At 44.3% G+C, this 20,296-nt stretch overlaps 1 protein-coding gene across 1 annotated transcript in view; it reads left to right on the forward strand.

Moving 5' to 3' along the window:
* Positions 1-20,296, forward strand: part of gpc5b (glypican 5b) — an 85,159-nt gene that overhangs the window by 36,085 nt on the left and 28,778 nt on the right. The window contains exon 7 of the mRNA XM_065009045.1: positions 16,986-17,106. Within this exon, the coding sequence (XP_064865117.1) occupies positions 16,986-17,106 (121 nt within the window). The remainder of the gene's footprint in view (positions 1-16,985; positions 17,107-20,296) is intronic.

Raw genomic sequence — 20,296 nt, forward strand, 5'->3', positions numbered from 1 at the left:
AACCTGCCGCTCTATCCTATAATAATGTTGGTCATCCTGGTTACTGTTGTGCGAGATAGAACCCCATACAGCATGGACCTCTGTGTAAACAGCTTGGTGTTAAGTGTACTTATCTGACCTCCCATTCTAACCAGCTCTCTCTCCAGTGGCTCCTGAGTGTTCTGGCCCTGGTCCCCCCTCTGGCCCTGGTCCCCCCCTCTGGCCCTGGTGCAGAACAGCTTTCCCCCCTCTGCTGTGCAGTAGGCAGAGAGACCCCATTCACCTAGGACTCCTGGGCTGGGGCTCCCCCACTATCCCATTTATGCCTCTGTTTTGTCCCCTTTTTCAGACAATTCAACTGGGATTTGTTCTATCCCAGTTGAATTCACTGGCTGTGAAAGAGTGTTGGACCCAGTGGAGAGTGTGCTTGAATCACTTTGGGCTGGGGGTGCTGGTGGGGGTTGGTGGGGGCTCCCCTAAATAGGAACCGTGGAAACCATGTTTTGTACGACAGAAGCATTCAATCCTCTCCAATATTTTGTGTGCTTATTAGTTTGTTTAGTGGTTGTCTATAACTAATACTGTATCAAGAGACATGTTGATTGGATGTACATGGATGTACATGGATGTATGTTTAATTGGATGTACATGGAATTTGCTCTTGCTTATAGTGGAATAGAATGGGGGATATATTTTGATAGAATGGTTGAATTTAAGCTCTTTATCTTATCTGAACCAAGCCCCAACGTCCATGGGGCAGAAGAACCATTAATAAGGGATTCTTATGTTTCTATGACAGTGGGTCATTATAGATGTGTGTCCATCTGAGTGCTGCTGTGCTTGTTTTGTTGTGGGCTAGGGAGAGACGGAGGGGGTTCATTGTGGCTCCTGTGGGCCCTCTGTGTGGCACTATCAAAAGCCCCAGGCATGGTGGCCATTCAGGCTCTGTGAACCGTACAGAAGAGCTGAGGCGGCCTCCTCCTTCCTCCTACTGTACCTTCTGCCCCCCCCCCACTCACGGGGGCCACTGAGAGAAGGGTCTGTTCTCTGGCCCTCTGGGGCTGCAGCCTGGAGCCCAGCCAAGCACTGGGGAGAGGAGGGCACCGAGACACTGGGGCACAGCCACTCTGCTGACCTCGTTACAGTTTCAATTCACTGACACCCCCCACTCCCACTCCCTCCGCCATTTGACCCAATTCACTTACTGACAAATGCCTTAGCTTGTGTGAGGGCTTTTGTCTCTGTATTAGCTGTTCTTATAGGTTGGTCTAACCCTCTCTTGGTACACAGGCATCCCATATCACCTCACACAGAGGGTATAAGTGAGTTTGCACATGTGAAGAACCTCTCCTCATACTGTACTAGTGCTATCTCTGCTACCCATCTCACATTATGGAGATCCACTGCCACCTAGAGGAAGTGTATTGTACCCAAACATTCCTTCAGTACAACACCCATTACTCCCAAAAAATAGTTTCCCATATTTTTACACAGTTGCACTTTGCAGTATGGATGAAACGATAGCAACATTATAAAACCATAGCAACACTGTAAAACCATAGCGACATTATAAAACCACAGCAACATTATAAAACCATAGCAACACTGTAAAACCATAGCGACATTATAAAACCACAGCAACATTATAAAACAATAGCAACATTGTAAAACCACAGCAACATTGTAAGCATCCACAGGTATCTGCTTTACAGAGGTCTTCCTCACATATTACCTGAGGATGAGGCATCGCTTCCCTGCTTTATTTTGACATGTGGTGTCTAAATAATTTATATTTGCATTGCTATGGAATAGGGTGAAATTATAAACAGTGTTAGTAATAATGTTTGTTAATATTGCATTTAGATCCACTCTACATTCAACAGCAATGAACACGGCTGACTAGTAGTCTGTCTCTACCATTATCCATACTCCTTTAGGGACCACTGGAGAGCAGTGTTGTAGCAGCCAAGGCTGAACGGGTCCTATGTTATTGCAGTGGTGTAAAGCAATTAAGTAAAAATACTTGAAAGTACTACTTAAGTCATTTTTGGGGGGTATCTGGACTTCTCTTTCCTATTTATAAAAAAAATATATAAAAAAACTTGTACTTTTACTCCACTACGTTCCTAAAAAAAATATTGTACTTTTTACTCCATACATTTTACCTGACACCTAAAAGTACTATTTCCATTTTGAATGCTTAGCAGGACAGGAAAATGGTCCAATTCACGCACTTGTCAAGAGAACATCCATAGTCATCCCTACTGCCTGATCTGGCGGACTCACCAAACACAAAAGGAGTTATCCATGAATTAAAATAACAACAAAATGGTTTGCTTAATATAAGGAATGTGAAATGATGTACTTTTACTTTTCATACTTAACTATGTTTAGCAATGACATTCACTTTTGATACTTAAGTATTTTTATAACCAAATACTTTTAGACTTTTACTCAAGTAATATTTTACTGGGTGACTTGAGTCATTTACTTTTACTCAAGTATGACGGTTGGGTACTTTTTCCACCTCTGTGTTATTGTCCCAGCCAGCCAGGCAGATAGGATGACACCAGCAAAATGGTTTAAGAATGTCCAATGGGGTCAAGTGTCTCCGTATGGGTTTAACAGGGAACTGTTTTTGTCTGATGAACCCAAAAGGAAATAGCGAGGTTTGGCCAGTGAATGAGGTTGCTGTTGTGACGATGTATTGAATGATTTGCTTCCCGGCTCTCCGTTGTCATATTGTGTGCTGTGGCAGACATTCCACAGTAATTGAGTCCTCAATCACCACTGGTTGTGTTCCCACAGGGAGGCTGGGGCCAGGGTGGGTCCTGACAGAGTCAGGGCTGAGGTGACTTACTGCTCACTGCCTCTGTGGTTGTTGTTTTTGTTGTTGATGATGCCATCCTTGCTGCATTACTGGCAGCTGACTAATCAAATGGTCTTCACATGGTCCTCATGGCTGAGTCCTCTTGCATTGTGTGTCTGTATTAGGGGCATAACCGTAATCAACTGAGAGCTTCATAGCTCTGTACATGGTCTCTTACATACATGCATAATTCTAGACCACACAGGTCATTGGTCAAATTCCAAGTGAATGGTAATTGTGAAATAGTTTGCGTGCCCACATGCTCATACTTACATACATATGAAACCCTGTCCCTCACCTCCTCACCTTCTGTATTTACTCTCATCAGGTTCATGGCCGTCACCTTTGACCTTGATCATGGGGATGAAATGTGGATGTTAGGCTCAGTTTCCTGTCTGTTTCCTTCTCCCTTATTCAGCCTACAGAGCAGCACCCTAGCATAAAAGCTGGAATAACAGAGGCTTGGGGAGCACAAAGAGGGTAAACAGTAGTAACCTAGTGACGCCACCATGGAAGCGAAGTTCTCCCAGTCACCAAAGTCTGACAAAAGACAGGTATTTGTCTCAGGTTTCAGAGTCGTTTCCCCTCTCTAGAGTCGTTTCCCCTCTCTGTACTGTCTCAGGTTTCAGAGTCGTTTCCCCTCTCTGTACTGTCTCAGATTTCAGAGTCGTTTCCCCTCTCTGTACTGTCTCAGGTTTCAGAGTCGTTTCCCCTCTCTGTACTGTCTCGGGTTTCAGAGTCGTTTCCCCTCTCTGTACTGTCTCGGGTTTCAGAGTCGTTTCCCCTCTCTGTACTGTCTCGGGTTTCAGAGTCGTTTCCCCTCTCTGTACTGTCTCGGGTTTCAGAGTCGTTTCCCCTCTCTGTACTGTCTCGGGTTTCAGAGTCGTTTCCCCTCTCTGTACTGTCTCGTGTTTCAGAGTCGTTTCCCCTCTCTGTACTGTCTCGGGTTTCAGAGTCGTTTCTCCTCTCTGTACTGTCTCGGGTTTCAGAGTCGTTTCCCTCTCTGTACTGTCTCGGGTTTCAGAGTCGTTTCCCCTCTCTGTACTGTCTCGGGTTTCAGAGTCGTTTCCCCTCTCTGTACTGTCTCGGGTTTCAGAGTCGTTTCCCCTCTCTGTACTGTCTCGGGTTTCAGAGTCGTTTCCCCTCTCTGTACTGTCTCGGGTTTCAGAGTCGTTTCCCCTCTCTATACTGTCTCGGGTTTCAGAGTCGTTTCCCCTCTCTAGAGTCGTTTCCCCTCTCTGTACTGTCTCAGGTTTCAGAGTCGTTTCCCCTCTCTGTACTGTCTCAGATTTCAGAGTCGTTTCCCCTCTCTGTACTGTCTCAGGTTTCAGAGTCGTTTCCCCTCTCTGTACTGTCTCGGGTTTCAGAGTCGTTTCCCCTCTCTGTACTGTCTCGGGTTTCAGAGTCGTTTCCCCTCTCTGTACTGTCTCGGGTTTCAGAGTTGTTTCCCCTCTCTGTACTGTCTCGGGTTTCAGAGTCGTTTCCCCTCTCTGTACTGTCTCGGGTTTCAGAGTTGTTTCCCCTCTCTGTACTGTCTCGTGTTTCAGAGTCGTTTCCCCTCTCTGTACTGTCTCGGGTTTCAGAGTCGTTTCTCCTCTCTGTACTGTCTCGGGTTTCAGAGTCGTTTCCCTCTCTGTACTGTCTCGGGTTTCAGAGTCGTTTCCCCTCTCTGTACTGTCTCGGGTTTCAGAGTCGTTTCCCCTCTCTGTACTGTCTCGGGTTTCAGAGTCGTTTCCCCTCTCTGTACTGTCTCGGGTTTCAGAGTCGTTTCCCTCTCTGTACTGTCTCGGGTTTCAGAGTCGTTTCCCCTCTCTGTACTGTCTCGGGTTTCAGAGTCGTTTCCCCTCTCTGTACTGTCTCGGGTTTCAGAGTCGTTTCCCCTCTCTGTACTGTCTCGGGTTTCAGAGTCGTTTCCCCTCTCTGTACTGTCTCGGGTTTCAGAGTCGCTTCCCCTCTCTGTACTGTCTCGGGTTTCAGAGTCGTTTCCCCTCTCTGTACTGTCTCGGGTTTCACAGTCGTTTCCCCTCTCTGTACTGTCTCGGGTTTCAGAGTCGTTTCCCCTCTCTGTACTGTCTCGGGTTTCAGAGTCGTTTCCCCTCTCTGTACTGTCTCGGGTTTCAGAGTCGCTTCCCCTCTCTGTACTGTCTCGGGTCTCAGAGTCGTTTCCCCTCTCTGTACTGTCTCGGGTTTCAGAGTCGTTTCCCCTCTCTGTACTGTCTCGGGTTTCAGAGTCGTTTCCCCTCTCTGTACCCTCTTGACATATGATGCTATGTAGTGTTAGAGTCATCTCACATGCATTAATTAGTCTGCAGTTCGACACTGGTTTTAACTGACATAAATGTTAGAGTATGCTCTTACAGTGCCAAGTGAAAGTCTACACACCCCTTACACAGTCTTCACATTTTGCTGATGTTAATTAAAATTAAATCTAAAAATTGATGAAATTGCATTTGTTTCCTGACAATGTACACAACCTACTCCACATGTCCAAGGTGAAAGAAAAATTATAGAACATTTTCTAAATTAATAAAAAATGAAAATCAAAGATGTCTTGATTACATATGTCTTCACACCCCACAGTTAAGACTTGGTGGAAATTACTTTGGCAGCCATTTCAGCTGTGAATAATTTTTAATAAGAATCTACCAACTTTGCACAACTCTTACGGCAACATTTATCCATTGTTTTTGTCAAAATTGCTCAAGCTCTGTAAATTTGGTTGCGATTCATTGATGGACAACAATATTCAAACCTTGTGTCTGATTTTCAAGCAAATATAAGTCAGGAATGAGGCTGGACCATTCAGGAATACTCAACACCTATTGCAAAGCCATTCTGGTATGTCTTTGGCATAAAAATGTGTGTAATTGTCCCTCTGAAAAATACATTTCTGTCCCAGGGTTCGGTATTCAGAAGACTGAGGCAGGGTTTCCTCTAACTTTTTAACCCGGCTTTGCTTCATTCATATTTCTTTTGATCCTGACATACTCCCCAGTCCCTGCCGGTGACAAGCATACCCATAACATGATGCTTCCACCACAATACATTAAAATACAGAGGATCAACAACATTGCATTCACTCCACATTACTGGTGTAATGAATTTCCTCCTCCTCCTCCGAAGAGGAGAGGCGAAACGGATCGGAGGACCAATATGCGTCGTGGTAAGTGTCCATGGTTCTTTTTAATGGGTTAAGGTACACATGAACAACTGACTACAAAAAAACAAGAAATGTGAAAACTCAAAACAGTCCTATCTGGTGCAAACACAGAGACAGGAACAATCACCCACAAACACACAGTGAAACCCAGGCTACCTAAGTATGATTCTCAATCAGAGACAACTAATGACACCTGCCTCTGATTGAGAACCATACTAGGCCGAAAACAAAGAAATACCCAAAACCTAGAAAAACAAACATAGACTGCCCACCCAACTCACGCCCTGACCATACTAACTAAATACAAAACACAGGAAATAAAGGTCAGAACGTGACAACTGGCCTGTATGACAAAATGAGAAGAAGGAAGCCTGTGTTTAAAAATCCACTCCAAATCAACAATTCTGTTTGCAACAAGACCATTAAGTAATAGTGCAAGACAACATGGCAAATTAACTTTTTGGCCTAAATTAAATACTACAGGCTTGGGTCAAATCCAATACAACACAACATCCTGTAGTGTGAAACCCTCTGTATTTTTAAGTATTGTGGTGGCAGAATCATGTTATGGGTATGCTTGCCACTGGACATTGGCAATCGAAACAAAAAATAATTGTGGAAAATGCTCTATAATTTTTCTTTCAGTTAATAGATGTGGAGTAAGTTATGTAGATTGGTAGGGGAAGAAATCTAATTTATTCAGTTTTGAGATTTAATTTTAAGGCAGCAAAATGTGAAGACTGTGCATGGGGTGTGTAGACTTTTGCTAGCACCTGCAAGTAAGTAATCACATTTATTTTATAAATCCATTTATACATCAGTAGTTGTCACAAAGTGCTTTACAGATACCCAGGCTAAAACCCTCAAAGAACAAGCAATGTAGATGCTGAAGCAAAGTGGCTAGGAAAAACTCCTTTGGAATACAATGCAAATGAATTACTTAAAAATCATACAATGTGAGAGAGAGAGAGAGAGAGAGAGAGAGAGAGAGAGAGAGAGAGAGAGAGAGAAAACACAACATTAGACACGATGGAACATAAAGCTTTTACTATCTCATCCTGGAATATACAGTACAAGGCCTAAGGTCATCTGATTTGGCCTAAAGAGCTGGAACCAGGACTTCATCAAAGAAATTTGAATTACAGACATTGTCATCCTTCAAGAAACATGGTATAGAGGAGACAGACCCACTGGTTGCCCTCTAGCAATCACTAACATTGAGTGGCTGCTGCCAACACACTGTCATTGACACTGACCCAACTCCAGCCACTTTAATAATGGGAATTGATGGGAAATTATGTAAATATATCACTAGCCACTTTAAACAATGCTACCTTATATAATGTTACTTACCCTACACTATTCATCTCATATGCATATGTATATACTGTACTCTAGATCATCGACTGCATTCTTATGTCACTAGCCACTTTAACTATGCCACTTTGTTTACTTTGTCTACATACTCATCTCATATGTATATACTGTACTCGATACCATCTACTGTATGCTGCTCTGTACCATCACTCATTCATATATCCTTATGTACATATTCCTTATCCCCTTACACTGTGTATAAGACAGTAGTTTTGGAATTGTTAGTTAGATTACTTGTTGGTTATCACTGCATTGTCGGAACTAGAAGCACAAGCATTTCGCTACACTCGCATTAACATCTGCTAACCATGTGTATGTGACAAATAAAATTTGATTTGATTTGATTTGAGGTTACAGAGAGCTGGTAGTCCCATCCATCAAACTACCAGGTGTGAAACAGGGAAGAAACTCAAGTGGTATGCTAATTGATATAGAGTAGACCTAACCCACTTTATTACAGTGCATTCGGAAAGTATTCAGACCCCTTAACTTTTTCCACATTTTGTTACATTACAGCCTTATTCTAAAATGGATTAAATATAAAAAATCCTCATCAATCTACACACAATACTCCATAATGACGAAGTGAAAACAGATTTTTAGACATTTATTTACATAAGTATTTAGAACCTTTGTAATGAGACTCAAAATTGAGCTCAGGTGCATCCTGTTTCATTTGATCATCATTGATCTGTTTCTACAACTTGATTGGAGTCCACCTGTGGTAAATTCAATTGATTGGACATGATTTGGAAAGACACACACCTGTCTATATAAGGTCCCTCAGTTGATAATGCATGTCAGAGCAAAAACCAAGCCATGAGGTCGAAGGAATTGTCCTGTAGATCTCCCAGACAGGATTGTGTTGAGGCACAGATCTGGGGAAGGTTACCAAAAAATGTCTGTAGCATTGAAGGTCCCCAAGAACACAGTGCCTCCATCATTCTTAAATGGAAGAAGTTTGGAACCACCAAGACTCTTCCTAGAATTGGCTGCTCGGTCAAACTGAGCAATTGGAGCAGATGGGCCTCAGTCAGGGAGGTGACCATCTGTGATCGTCACTCTGACAGAGCTCCAGAGTACCTCTGTGGAGATGGGAGAATCTTCCAGAAGGACAATCATCTCTGTAGCACTCCACCAATCAGGTCTTTATGGTAGAGTGGCCAGACGGAAGTCACTTCTCAGTACATGACAACCCGCTTAGAGTTGGCCAAAAGGCACCTAAAGGACTCTCAGACCCTGAGAAACAAGATTCTCTGGTCTGATGAAACCAAGATTGAACTGGAGGAAACCTGGCACCATCCCTACGGTGAAGCATGGTGGTGGTAGCCATGAGTGATGTTAAAGAGGACACCGTTAGTCAGAGAAGCTAAGGTGAAAGTGTTAACCCCCCTTTCTTCCCACTCACATACAGTGCCTTGCGAAAGTATTCGGCCCCCTTGAACTTTGCGACCTTTTGCCACATTTCAGGCTTCAAACATAAATATATTTTTTGTGAAGAATCAACAACAAGTGGGACACAATCATGAAGTGGAACGACATTTATTGGATATTTCAAACTTTTTTAACAAATCAAAAACTGAAAAATTGGGCGTGCAAAATTATTCAGCCCCCTTAAGTTAATACTTTGTAGCGCCACCTTTTGCTGCGATTACAGCTGTAAGTCGCTTGGGGTATGTCTCTATCAGTTTTGCACATCGAGAGACTGAATTTTTATCCCATTCCTCCTTGCAAAACAGCTCAAACTTGTTGATTCTTCACAAAAAAATACAGTTTTATATCTTTATGTTTGAAGCCTGAAATGTGGCAAAAGGTCGCAAAGTTCAAGGGGGCCGAATACTTTCGCAAGGCACTGTACATACATACCACCCACATACACATTCACCCCCTCAGGAACAAGCAGTTTTCCTGATTGATGGACAGAGTCAAGTTTGTGCATTTTGAACATGATAAATGCCAGGGCCTCCCCGCTGCACATGCAGGTTTCCTGCCTGCCTGCCGCCTGTCATCAGGGATGTCAGGTACAGCGGTGAACTCTGACCCTCCAGGTCCCCCCATGGTCCCAGGCACCTCTGGCACGCAGTGTCTTCTGTTACCTAACAACCTCATAAAACAGGAATCACAGGAGTAATTCAGCGGTGGCTTTTTCATCTAACTCTCCTCTTTGACCATAAAGAGTAGGAGTAGCATTAAAACGGGGGAACCTCAGGGGCTCTTGGAGTTTAGCGTTTTCAGATAGCTAGTGATTACATGGCGGGATCTGTCACCTCCAATCAGGACCTAAGCGGCATATAATGTGTCTGCTATGCTGTGTATTCCACTGATGGATATCTTGTTAAGGGGCATGACACTTCCTGGTGATTCCCTCCTCTTAAAAGTGGTCTCCAATGACCTCCCACAAGGCAGCTGCTGGTCACATGGCCAATCAGAAGCTGCAGCTGGCCACATGTGCCATGTGCCTGGTTGCCTCACTGGACTGAGGTCTAGACCCAGGTTATTGTCAGATTCATCGTGGCCCTGGTTTTAAGTGGGAAGTCGTTGGCTGGCGGTTACAATTATTGTGATGCTGTCCAGTCCAGCGCTATGGAAGTAAAAACCACTGGTGTCCTGAGTGATGTTTCTCAGAACAGATCATTTCCGTCGACTAGAACGCTAGCCAGGTGAAGCCAGTGGGTATGCAATGTAGCACCACACCTTCCCCTGTGTCTTTTTTAAATCAATGATAAAACTTTTTTTTTGTCCTTTTACCCCTTTTTCTCCCCAATTTCGTGGTATCCAATTGGTAGTTACAGTCTTGTCCCATCGCTGCAACTCCCCTACGGACTAGGGAGAGGCGAAGGTCGAGAGCCATGCGTCCTCCGAAACACAACCCTGCCAAACCACACTGCTTCTTGACACAAAGCTCACTTAACCCGGAAGGCAGTCGCACCAATGTGTCGGAGGAAATACCGTACAGCTGGCGACCGAAGTCAGCGTGCATGCGCCACTCGGGAGGCCCCATGCCCTGTCTCTGCTGCTCATTCCTGGCAGGGAAACTGGATCCTGGAGTTCAGCAGAACAGAGCTGATTTGTCTCTTAGCACTAGAGGTTACAGACACTATCGCTATGAGATGCAAGCTATTGAAAAACAAGACTAAACACTGAACCAAAGCACTTTGTGAACACAGCAACAACAGCAACACAGAAAGCCTCACAGGCCAGAGCCAACACAGACAACACAGAGCTCATAGCTGTGCTAGTTAATCTCCTTTTTTCCCCATGCTGCATCATCCCTGCGTTGCCACAAACGTCCTGTCACAAACACCCCAAGAGGGCGATGCTCTAAAATAAAATGTTTAATGTTTTGACAGAAAAAAAATAACCTCTGAAAGGTTAAATGCTCTTAAACTATCCGTCTTTGGCTTGGTTTTACTGCTCAATGTAGCAGACCGGCTGCACCCCTGTTATGGACTCTTGTTGTTCTCTCATATGTTTGGGAAAAGAATCCTCCTGAGTGAGACAGAAAAGTATGTTAATTACACTGCTGGATTCCAGCTGGATTTAGGACTGTGAGCGGCATGGTTCATAATTGCACATTGGCAGGCATTTAAAAAAAATCTGATTGCTGTCTGTAATAATAGAGTTTTTAATGGGAGATAATTATCGTCTGTTGGGTTGAGAGAGATTCAGTACAATGTATTTGTGTGTCATCACTAAGAGCCTGGAGCAGATAATGAAACAGGATAAAAGTAATATGGTCTGTGGATTGGTGGCCTTCAGGGGAAAGCATCAAAAATCCACTTAGGAAGCAACAATATAAGTGTGTTCTCAGACACAGCTGTCCGTAGACCTTTCAAATATATTATATTTTGCATCTCAGATTATCTCTGAATTAGGACCCAATGTTTCTGTCTGTGACTGTTTATGTTATTGCAAATTGGACTGTCCTAAATCAAGATAGAAGGCATACATTACTACTGGTAGTCGTCATAGGGGAGGCAGAGTGGTGTGGACCGTCACACATCACAGCAGTGCACTCAGCCAAGCCTCCCTCTTTGGCTCCCATGATCCTCGGCGGTGGAGGGGCTTTTGGGATGTGTCCCGTTACCGTGGCCACAGTCTATTTGTTTGTGTTTTGGGCGAGCACACAGTGGACTTCCATAGTGCTGGGCACACTGTGGTTTTGGGGTTGCTGGTTTGCATTTCAAATGCGTTTCACATCAGAGGAATGTACCTAAAGAGCACGAGCTAAGTCTCTATCTGTCAGCCCGCTTCTGACCACAATTCTGTGCCAGACCAGGGCCAGGCCACATCAGCTGGGCTACAAGACCAGACCAGAGTGGAGGCTCCAGGCTGTGGAGCTGGAGCAGAACTGTGTGGCCAGCACTGAGTGCTGAGTCACATACACCCTAGAATGTGCAACGGTATAATTTGACATGCTATGTGGTGTATAGGCTAATCATTTCCACCCAGTCCCTCTTACCCGTACGGTTTTGCTCCGCATAGCTTTGAACAATAATGTCTTGTTTTTTAGGGCATGAGTCGTTTTGAACTGCCACGGTATGACAGCCTCCGTTTTTTGTGGTCTGTGTCTGCCCAGTCCTCCATTATGGCTCTATTAGGTTATGTGTTTCCTCAGCTGAGCAGACATACAGCTCTCTCTCTCTCTCTCTCTCTGTCGCCCAGGCTGACTCACTGAGCAAGCACTCTGTTCTACTTCATAGCCTAGAGGTTCAGATGAACTGGAGGGTCACTGAGTTTAAGGCCTTGCCCAACAGGAGAAAGGCTGGAGTAAGACTCTATGCAACACATAGCCAAGTGGTCACAGTGTCACTCTCTTTTCATATCCATCCCATACAGGGAGGCATCAGCTGATAATACCTCTGATCTGGACTGAACTGATTTGTTCTCTGTCTCCAGTTCAGGAGTTGGAATAATCAGTCGAATCAAGTTGTTTGGACCTTGAGTAAAAGCCAGGTTTGCCTAGTGAGTGGATAGCAGTGTGCCTAGTGTGTAATCTAGGAATATAATATATATTATACATTTCAGCTGGACCTATACCACAATCTATGTGTGTAGTTTTCAGAGGAGAGAGAAGAGATGTGTGGGAACATAAGCTGGTCTTGGGGAGCCATTGGCTTTTTAGGGTAAACATTTGTCTCTGTGTCTCTTTATGGGCTGATTCATTTGAATGGTTAACAACCCAGATGCAAACAGATCCTGGCTAATTGACTTGGTCACTAATTACTGTGAGAAAACAGCCTCTCTCTCTCTCTCTCTCTCTCTCTCTCTCTCTAAGCTTTGTTCAGTATTCTCATTTTCACTACAGTATACTATATGTGTTTACCGTAGTCATTGTGCATAGTCATAGTCATTGTACTCTGTATATGGTATTGGATTTTAGTGCAGTGGGTCAATACTTCAGTATAGTCGATATAATGAGCACACAATCATAATCATGATCATATTTACTCACAATGTGCGGTTGTTTTTTATTGAGTACATGTCCAGGTACATGCATAATATTCAGGATTCTCCCAATGTGATTCAGTGAGTGTGCATCACACATAGATCCTATAAATGACTATGGTGTGCATGAGAACAATTGGCAGGATGTGTTAGAATAGAGTTGAACCAATCAGATAGCCTGATTAAAGTCACATGTGCCCCTAATGGGCTCCCAGTGTAGTTGGCACCCATCCACAGACCTATGGGTCCGCCGTCAGCACCCAACCACCCACAGCAACCACAACAGAGAACATCTTCCCATCAACCTCCCCTGGCTTTGGAAACTAGTTAATGGAGGCCCGTTGTGGTCGTCTTTGTAGTTGATTGAGCATTTGAAGAATCCCTCATAATGACTATGAATATTCACAGCCCCCTAAAGATAAATAGAGACCAGAGAAAAATACAGTGTAATGGTTCAACTTTATGTTAAGTATTGTGGCCATGTTGAGCAGTGACGGGAATAAATCCTCATTAACTGGGTTCTGGTTCAGGCTATGATGCATGGTTTAGCTGCTATGTGTGTGTGAGTATGTGTGTGTGTGTGTGCGTGCATGCGTGTGTCGTCATATTGCCTTGGATATAGAATTCATTATGTCCCCAAAGAAAATGAACAGTGGTAGTCCTACCAAGTAGCGGTGCATAGGTAAAATCACTGGGGAAGCCAAGCCTCCCAAAATGCCATATTACAACCTACACTATATGGCACATAAAAGTATGTGGACAACTGCCCGTTGAACATCTCATTCCAAAATCAATATGGAGCTGGTCTCCCCTTTGCTATTATAACAGCCTCCATGCTTCTGGGAAGGCTTTTCAGCCGCAAGAGCATTAGTGAGGTTGGGCACTGACGTTGGGCGATTAGGCCTGGCTAGCTACATATTGAACTTCCGCCCTCTCAGTCCAGGGGCACAATGTATGAATTTATTGTTGAATCAGCACCGCTGTTATAATCATTGGCCAGTACAGAGAATTAAGTAAAACCACAAGTCCAAATCCCTATCTCCATCCATGGCTAATTTAGGAAAGGGACAATTTTTGCTAGCTAGCTAGCGAGCTAGCCACAGGAGAACAACAACGTAACGAGATACAACAATTCAAGTTCTTTCTGTCAATGACGTATTGCTCTCGATGTGATGTGATTGGAGGGAAGCCAAATCCAAACTGGCTTCCTTTGACACTTTTTTTTGGTGCGCCAGGACGATTCACAGTTGAGCTCACTCAGTGTAGCGCAACGCTGATTGGCTATTATTTTATCAAGTTAGGCCAAATGCTCACTGGCTTCCCTTGTATTCAACGATAGGGTCGGCAACAATGTCAAACTCTCTTTGACCAGAGAGCATCAGATAGATGGCCTACACATACAGAGGGGCACTGTTTCCCTCGCTTGGATGCTTTCTCCGGTGAGTTACATTCAGCCTCTTGCAAATTGAAGGAACATTATGAAACAAGGATAGACAAAAGAGAGAATTATTATTATATATGTATTTTTTTGTACATTTTTGGAGAAGCCTGGCTTCCCTTGGCTTCCATGAATACGCACCACTGGTTCCACCTGCTATCTGTGGCTGCCTGTACTAGCTTGTTATTGAAGCAGCAGATAGGCCTACTATAATGAATTCTCCAGCAGTAGCTAGGCAGATAGATCCAGTGAGCCAGGGGTCAGAGTTCATCCTCGACACTGCGCAGAGGCTCGTTCAGATTGGATTCATTTATTTACAGTCACATGCAGCACGTCACTCCTGTGGCGCTTTCTGATTACCCACAGTTTGATCTACCTCACACAAACATGCACCATTAAACTGGTTGCAGGGACAGTGTTAATGCGGAACTGCTGATGTTATTACGATGTTGGAGTGCTTTGCCTGTGTTTCTCTCATTGTCATTCTCTGAGGCTAGGCTGGATGCCCTGAGGGATAGCAGATGTATATACACATATCTTCAGACCATCCACTGATAACACTGTTGTGACAGCAATATTTTATATACTGAACATCAAAATTGAAAAATACATGTTTTTGAAAAATATGCCTTAACTTTCCTGGCAACACACTTGTAATGTTAACCCTGCAATCGATTTGTTTTCTACAGAGGTTGAGGTGAATTGACCTCACAATAGTGGTTCTCATGGAACACACTCACATTAGATGATCAACAATCCAATGGATCATCTCTCTGGAATGTCCATGTGTCTGTATCATGTCAGGTTCAGGGTTTATGTTATACATCATTGTTGTAGTCTGGGGGCTGCAGCTGCAGCAGAGGGCATGTAGGTGTGGCCTCTGGAGCTCCATGATGCTCTTGGCTGGATTCGTTAGCCGTGAAACACCTGCGCTTTGACATCTACAGGAGTGCTGCAGGAGGAATCTCTGTTACCTCCTAGCCCCAGAGTTCTCTCCAGTAAGGAAATCCCATGTGTGGCTCCAGGCTCGCTCTCTCGCCAATGTGTGTGAGTGCATGCATGCGTGGGTGGGTGTGTACCCACATGATTGTGTATGAGTGTATTTTGTGTGTGTACTATGTGTTCTATATTTTGGGATTTGAGATTGTGGTGATGACTGTGTTCTTCCCCAAACTTCCTGGGGTAGCTCAGGGAGTTAGGGACAAGGGTCTGCTCTGTCAGAGCTGCTTCGCCCTACTTATCCATCCATCCACCACTCCCTCGACAGAGGCTCTAATCTGTTCTGTGGAAAAAGCCTGTTCTGTGGTGCATTAGACCTTCACAGTATGCCCTGGACCTTAGTCAGTCTCTCCCTCCCTGTCAGTCTTTCTATCTTGTGGTTTTGAAAGCTATGTTTAAGCTTTTCAATAGATTTGAGATTGACCCCAGATGGCCTTCAATAGGACTCCAATAGGTAATCTAGGGTCAATCTAATTCAGTGTCTTAACCAATTTAACATTTCATCTTTAACTTCACCTATTGATCAACTGAAGTGCTGAGACAAGCAGATAAAGTATTTTACTCTAACTACTGCTCACAAAACCTTCTGATTAACTCAACCATTGTCCCTCTACAGAGATGAAGAGGTGGCACAGAAAATATACATGAAAGAGAGAAATGGATAAGAGATGGAGAGAGAGAGAGGGAGCGAGAGAGAGAGATGCATCCCAGACTCTTCGATCACTATGGTTGACACTGTGTCCTTTGTTGTGTCTCATCTCACGCCCTCCTCCTCGTAATTAGTGGAATCACAAAAATGCAAATGCATCATTACTGAGTCCTGCGGTGTGTCTGCATCTGACGTGTTTACCCTGACACTGGGCTGTAATGAGGAGGCTACTGGTCTCCTCCTATCCTCCTCTCCTCTCATTATTCCTGATAAACAGCCATCTGCCCTTTCCTCTCCTCTCCCATTTCTGGCTGTGAGGTCGCTCAATATCTGGATTTGCAGTCATGCCTCCTATTTTCACCAATCCGCTCCAGCTGTTTGACTTCCTAATGAATCATTTATGTCAGTGAGGAAGGCCGTCTAAACTCCATTGATCCCAGTGGCGGCCTGGCTGGGTCAGACAGCACAACTCACCACTCCAGGCCAGCTTCAAGGAAGAGCTGGGCTCTGAGGCGGAATCACACAGCTCAAATGCCCCGCAATTCTTATGATGAAAGAAAAATGGATGTTAAAAAGGGCATAGTTAATCACCTTATATCAGGCTAGGGCAGGGCTCTCCAACTCTGTTCCTGGAGCACTACCAACCCCAGTTGTAACTATCCCGATTCACTTTATCAACCAGCTGATTGTTAGAATCAGGTGTGCTAAATTAGGGTTGGAGTGAAAACCTACAAGACTGTAGCTCTCCAGGACCAGGGTTGGAGAGCCCTGGGCTAGGGGAATGTCTGTCTGTGTAGGCAGGTTCAGAGGTGAGGTGAACTGATCTCACGACATGCAGACCATGGTGCTGAGAATAAATATTTGCCATTGTTATGAATGGCTAAGGACCTAGGCTGTTCAGACACGAAATTGAAAAGGTTTACTCTGTCATTACATGTGCACTCCTTACACAAATACTTTCATGTGTTACTTTCATAGACAATATATCAATATTCACAAGTCATTGTGCTACAGAAACTGTTTGTACTAAACTCTCCATTCTCTCTCCTCTCTCTCCCCTCCTCAGTTATGTGGGCCGTGTTGTGGGAAACGGCCTTCAGGCCCAGAAAAACAACCCAGAGATTAAGGTCCGCAGCATTGACCCCATCCTAGTGGCAGCTAGAGACAAACTAGAACAGTTCAAACAGGTACGTCTCATTGCCACTGTTCCTTCTTCACTTAAATCTGACCGTAAACATGACCACTGATGACATCAACATGTCGGTCACATACTATTCTGACACATCCTTTCCACTTAGTTGCTGTTCCTACCAGTTGTGGTAAATGGCCTAGATTTGTGTGTTTTTGTTGCTTGGCGTTCGGTACAAACCATGCCATTGGAGTGGATTCAGACATTGGTCTCTGGAGGCCTGAGAGCTAGGATCAGCCAGCCAGCTAGCTCACAGACATGTGGATATGCCAGACAAATCTAACTAAATTGTCCTGGTGGACCCATCACAGATACTTAGATAGTAAATCAGCCCCTCTACTGCTCAGGCATTCACTGGGACATTCACTATGAGAATGGAATACAATAACCCACTGATGCATCATAGATAAAGGAGCTCAATGCAAATCATCATGGAGGAGGAGCCTGCGGGGTCAGCGAGGCAGGAACGATGGGCCACACAGTGTACTGTATGTTTTATATTCTAATCCTGTCTGGTCCCAGCCTCCTCCCCTCCTCCCCTGATGTATGTGTGTGTGGTAATTGGTGGTGTCTTGGAGGATTTGAGCCAACAGCCCTGTCCCTGTGATAGATGCGAACCCAGTGCTCTTAATGGCTGGGTGCCCACGGAAGTGCCAGCGATTTCACAGCTGGGGAAATCTGGCCCCTGGCAATGGGAGGACAGACATTGCCTAGGAGTTGCAGTATGTCGGTTCCATAATTAGTTTTCAGGCCGTCGCCTTCTGTCACTCCCTACACCTCCAAGTCTAAGAGCTCAAATAATGTTTGTTAGCTACTGGCACTTTAGGCCTAGATAAGATGCCAGGTGTGTGCTTAGAACTGGAGGTGGGTCCTTCAATCTGCTGCCTCATTCCACACATACCCGGTAGACACAATTACAGACTAACAGTGAGTCTTTTTTGAGGTCTTCAACCTCAGGAATGGTGGCGCAATTCAACAGGTCAGCAGATTCAGAGGAGACGCATTGAAGTCAGACTTTTGTCATGTAAATGTTGTTTAACCTGAACGTTCCCTCAACGAGAAGCCAAAGCTAATTTTCCCCTCAGACTCTCCTGAGAGGCTTTGTGCAGACTGCAGAGACGCTCAGGGAACAGTCCCTCCCTGCCTGGCTGGGCTGCTAAGAGCTCTGTTCTGACCTTTGTGGAGCTGAAAGGCTACTAGGCCCGCTGAGTCCTGTTGTGCTGTGGTGGTCTCACCCCCACACTCCACCCACTGTCTCTCTCTGTCACTCTCACTCTCTGCTACTATATTTCTCTGTCTACTCTGTCAGTTTTTCTTTCTCTCTTTAGCTGTTGTCTGGTCTTTCACACAGAGTTCTGGTGTTTTCTTGCTTTGCTAGAAGTGTCCTAACAGTGTGTGTGCCCAAAATAACTTATCTTAATCTAAAATGGGTCAGTGTTATACAGATTCATATTTTAATTTTTAGCCAACTTTATTCAGTCTTATAATTACAATTTTCTGGTTGAGACCATTGTTTATATATGTTATCTGGAGCCAGTTTGAAGCGGAGTATGCTCTGTAAAGCCATCAGATCAGACTGTCTTCCATGCTTGGTGTGAGAGTGAGAATTTCCCCTGTTATCACCCCAGCCTAACGCAATAAGTGATCATATCGGCTGTTAGCGGGACGATAGCCGGGGTGCTAAAAAAGGTATTCTTGGTGGCCAACCCATTGTTGCAGCTGTTTCTGGTAGGGGATCGAGGAGAGAGAGAGGAGAGGCACACAGCTCATCTGGCCTTCTGGGAGCCATTTCACTTCTGTCTCTTATTACTCCATTAAAAGCAGACGTGGCTGAGTTAGTTTCTGTGGGCCTGGCCTGTCGGTTCAAAGCAGCCAGAGGCTGGGAAAGTCTATCAGAGAGGTGGGGAGGGGAGTAGAAACCTGAGGAGTCAATGTAAGCACGTTGGGGTGGCTAAGAGCTCAATGTGAGAAAGAACAGGGATTTACAGGATTACATGTGTTTTATGGCCACTCTACCTAAGAGGAGAAAGAATGTTCACAACGTTCACAGCCATATTGTCAGTGTGCTTGTTTTTCTAACCCTGACTGGGACCCTGCTCACCTCTATAACGAACATCTCACACGTAAGAGATAAGATTTAGGTTGTTAGATTTATGCCCGTGTGTGATTTTGTACCAATGTTCATTTGAAAGGGAGGAATCTTCAACCACAAAGAATAATTTCATTTGATTTCCTGAGTTTATTTCAAATTTCCTCCACTGTGAAATAATAGAAAATCCTCACTGGATTTCAGAAAGCCTGGCTTTATTTGCTGTGATAGCTGCTCTGGTGAGGTTGAGGCTGAGGCCCTATCTGGCTGACATTGCTTTGGTTTCCTTTTGACCCAGTCTGAACCAGAACGTTCTGACCATTACAGGAAATACACTATAGGTTTTCGCAACATCAGTCTTAAAATATTATGTTGGCCTATTATGTTGGCCTAGCAATGTGTCTATCACAGTACAGTGTAAGATCCTGAGATGACAACATGTAGAGAGAGAGAGAGAGTGAAAGAAAGAGGAGAGAGCTTAGCAAAACAGAGCAGAAAAAATGATGTAGTTGTAATCTGTTCTTGACTGTTTATCCCAGTTGTTCGGTCATTTAATCATGTGAAAATAGCATCATGGAAAAGCATCCTCAGCAAAATGAGGTTGAGGCTCAATACTATTTTTTTCTATGATAATTTATGCACAAGATTTATCTTCCACGATTGAGTAGTGTGCATGCTGCCAGTGCCCTGTAGGTTTTCTCATAATAAATTATTTATAAATCAGATTTTAGTAATGTTAAGATTTATTGGGGATTTATTTCTGGGCATGACAATATGTCATGTTTTGCCTGTTTTAAATGTTACTTCAATACCCATGAGCCTTGACTAGCACCATAGGAGAACTGGCCACCACACACGCTCACAAGTACATTAAGGTATAAGAACAACCCCCACCACTAGGTTTGTTGAGTCCCTCTAGGATGGTTGTAAAAAGAGCTTTTTCTGTCATTCTTCATGAAAAGACTAACAGAGGTTTCAATGAGCTAACACTGTTTTTTATGAATTAGCATCAATCCGGCAAAAAAGCTCATTAAGAAGCAATCACAGACACAGGAAGTCAATTCATGGCACTGTAAAGGCTTAATGTTCTCCTGACACA

Source organism: Oncorhynchus nerka, linkage group LG24, assembly GCF_034236695.1.
Source record: "Oncorhynchus nerka isolate Pitt River linkage group LG24, Oner_Uvic_2.0, whole genome shotgun sequence".
NCBI classification, from domain to species: domain Eukaryota; kingdom Metazoa; phylum Chordata; class Actinopteri; order Salmoniformes; family Salmonidae; genus Oncorhynchus; species Oncorhynchus nerka.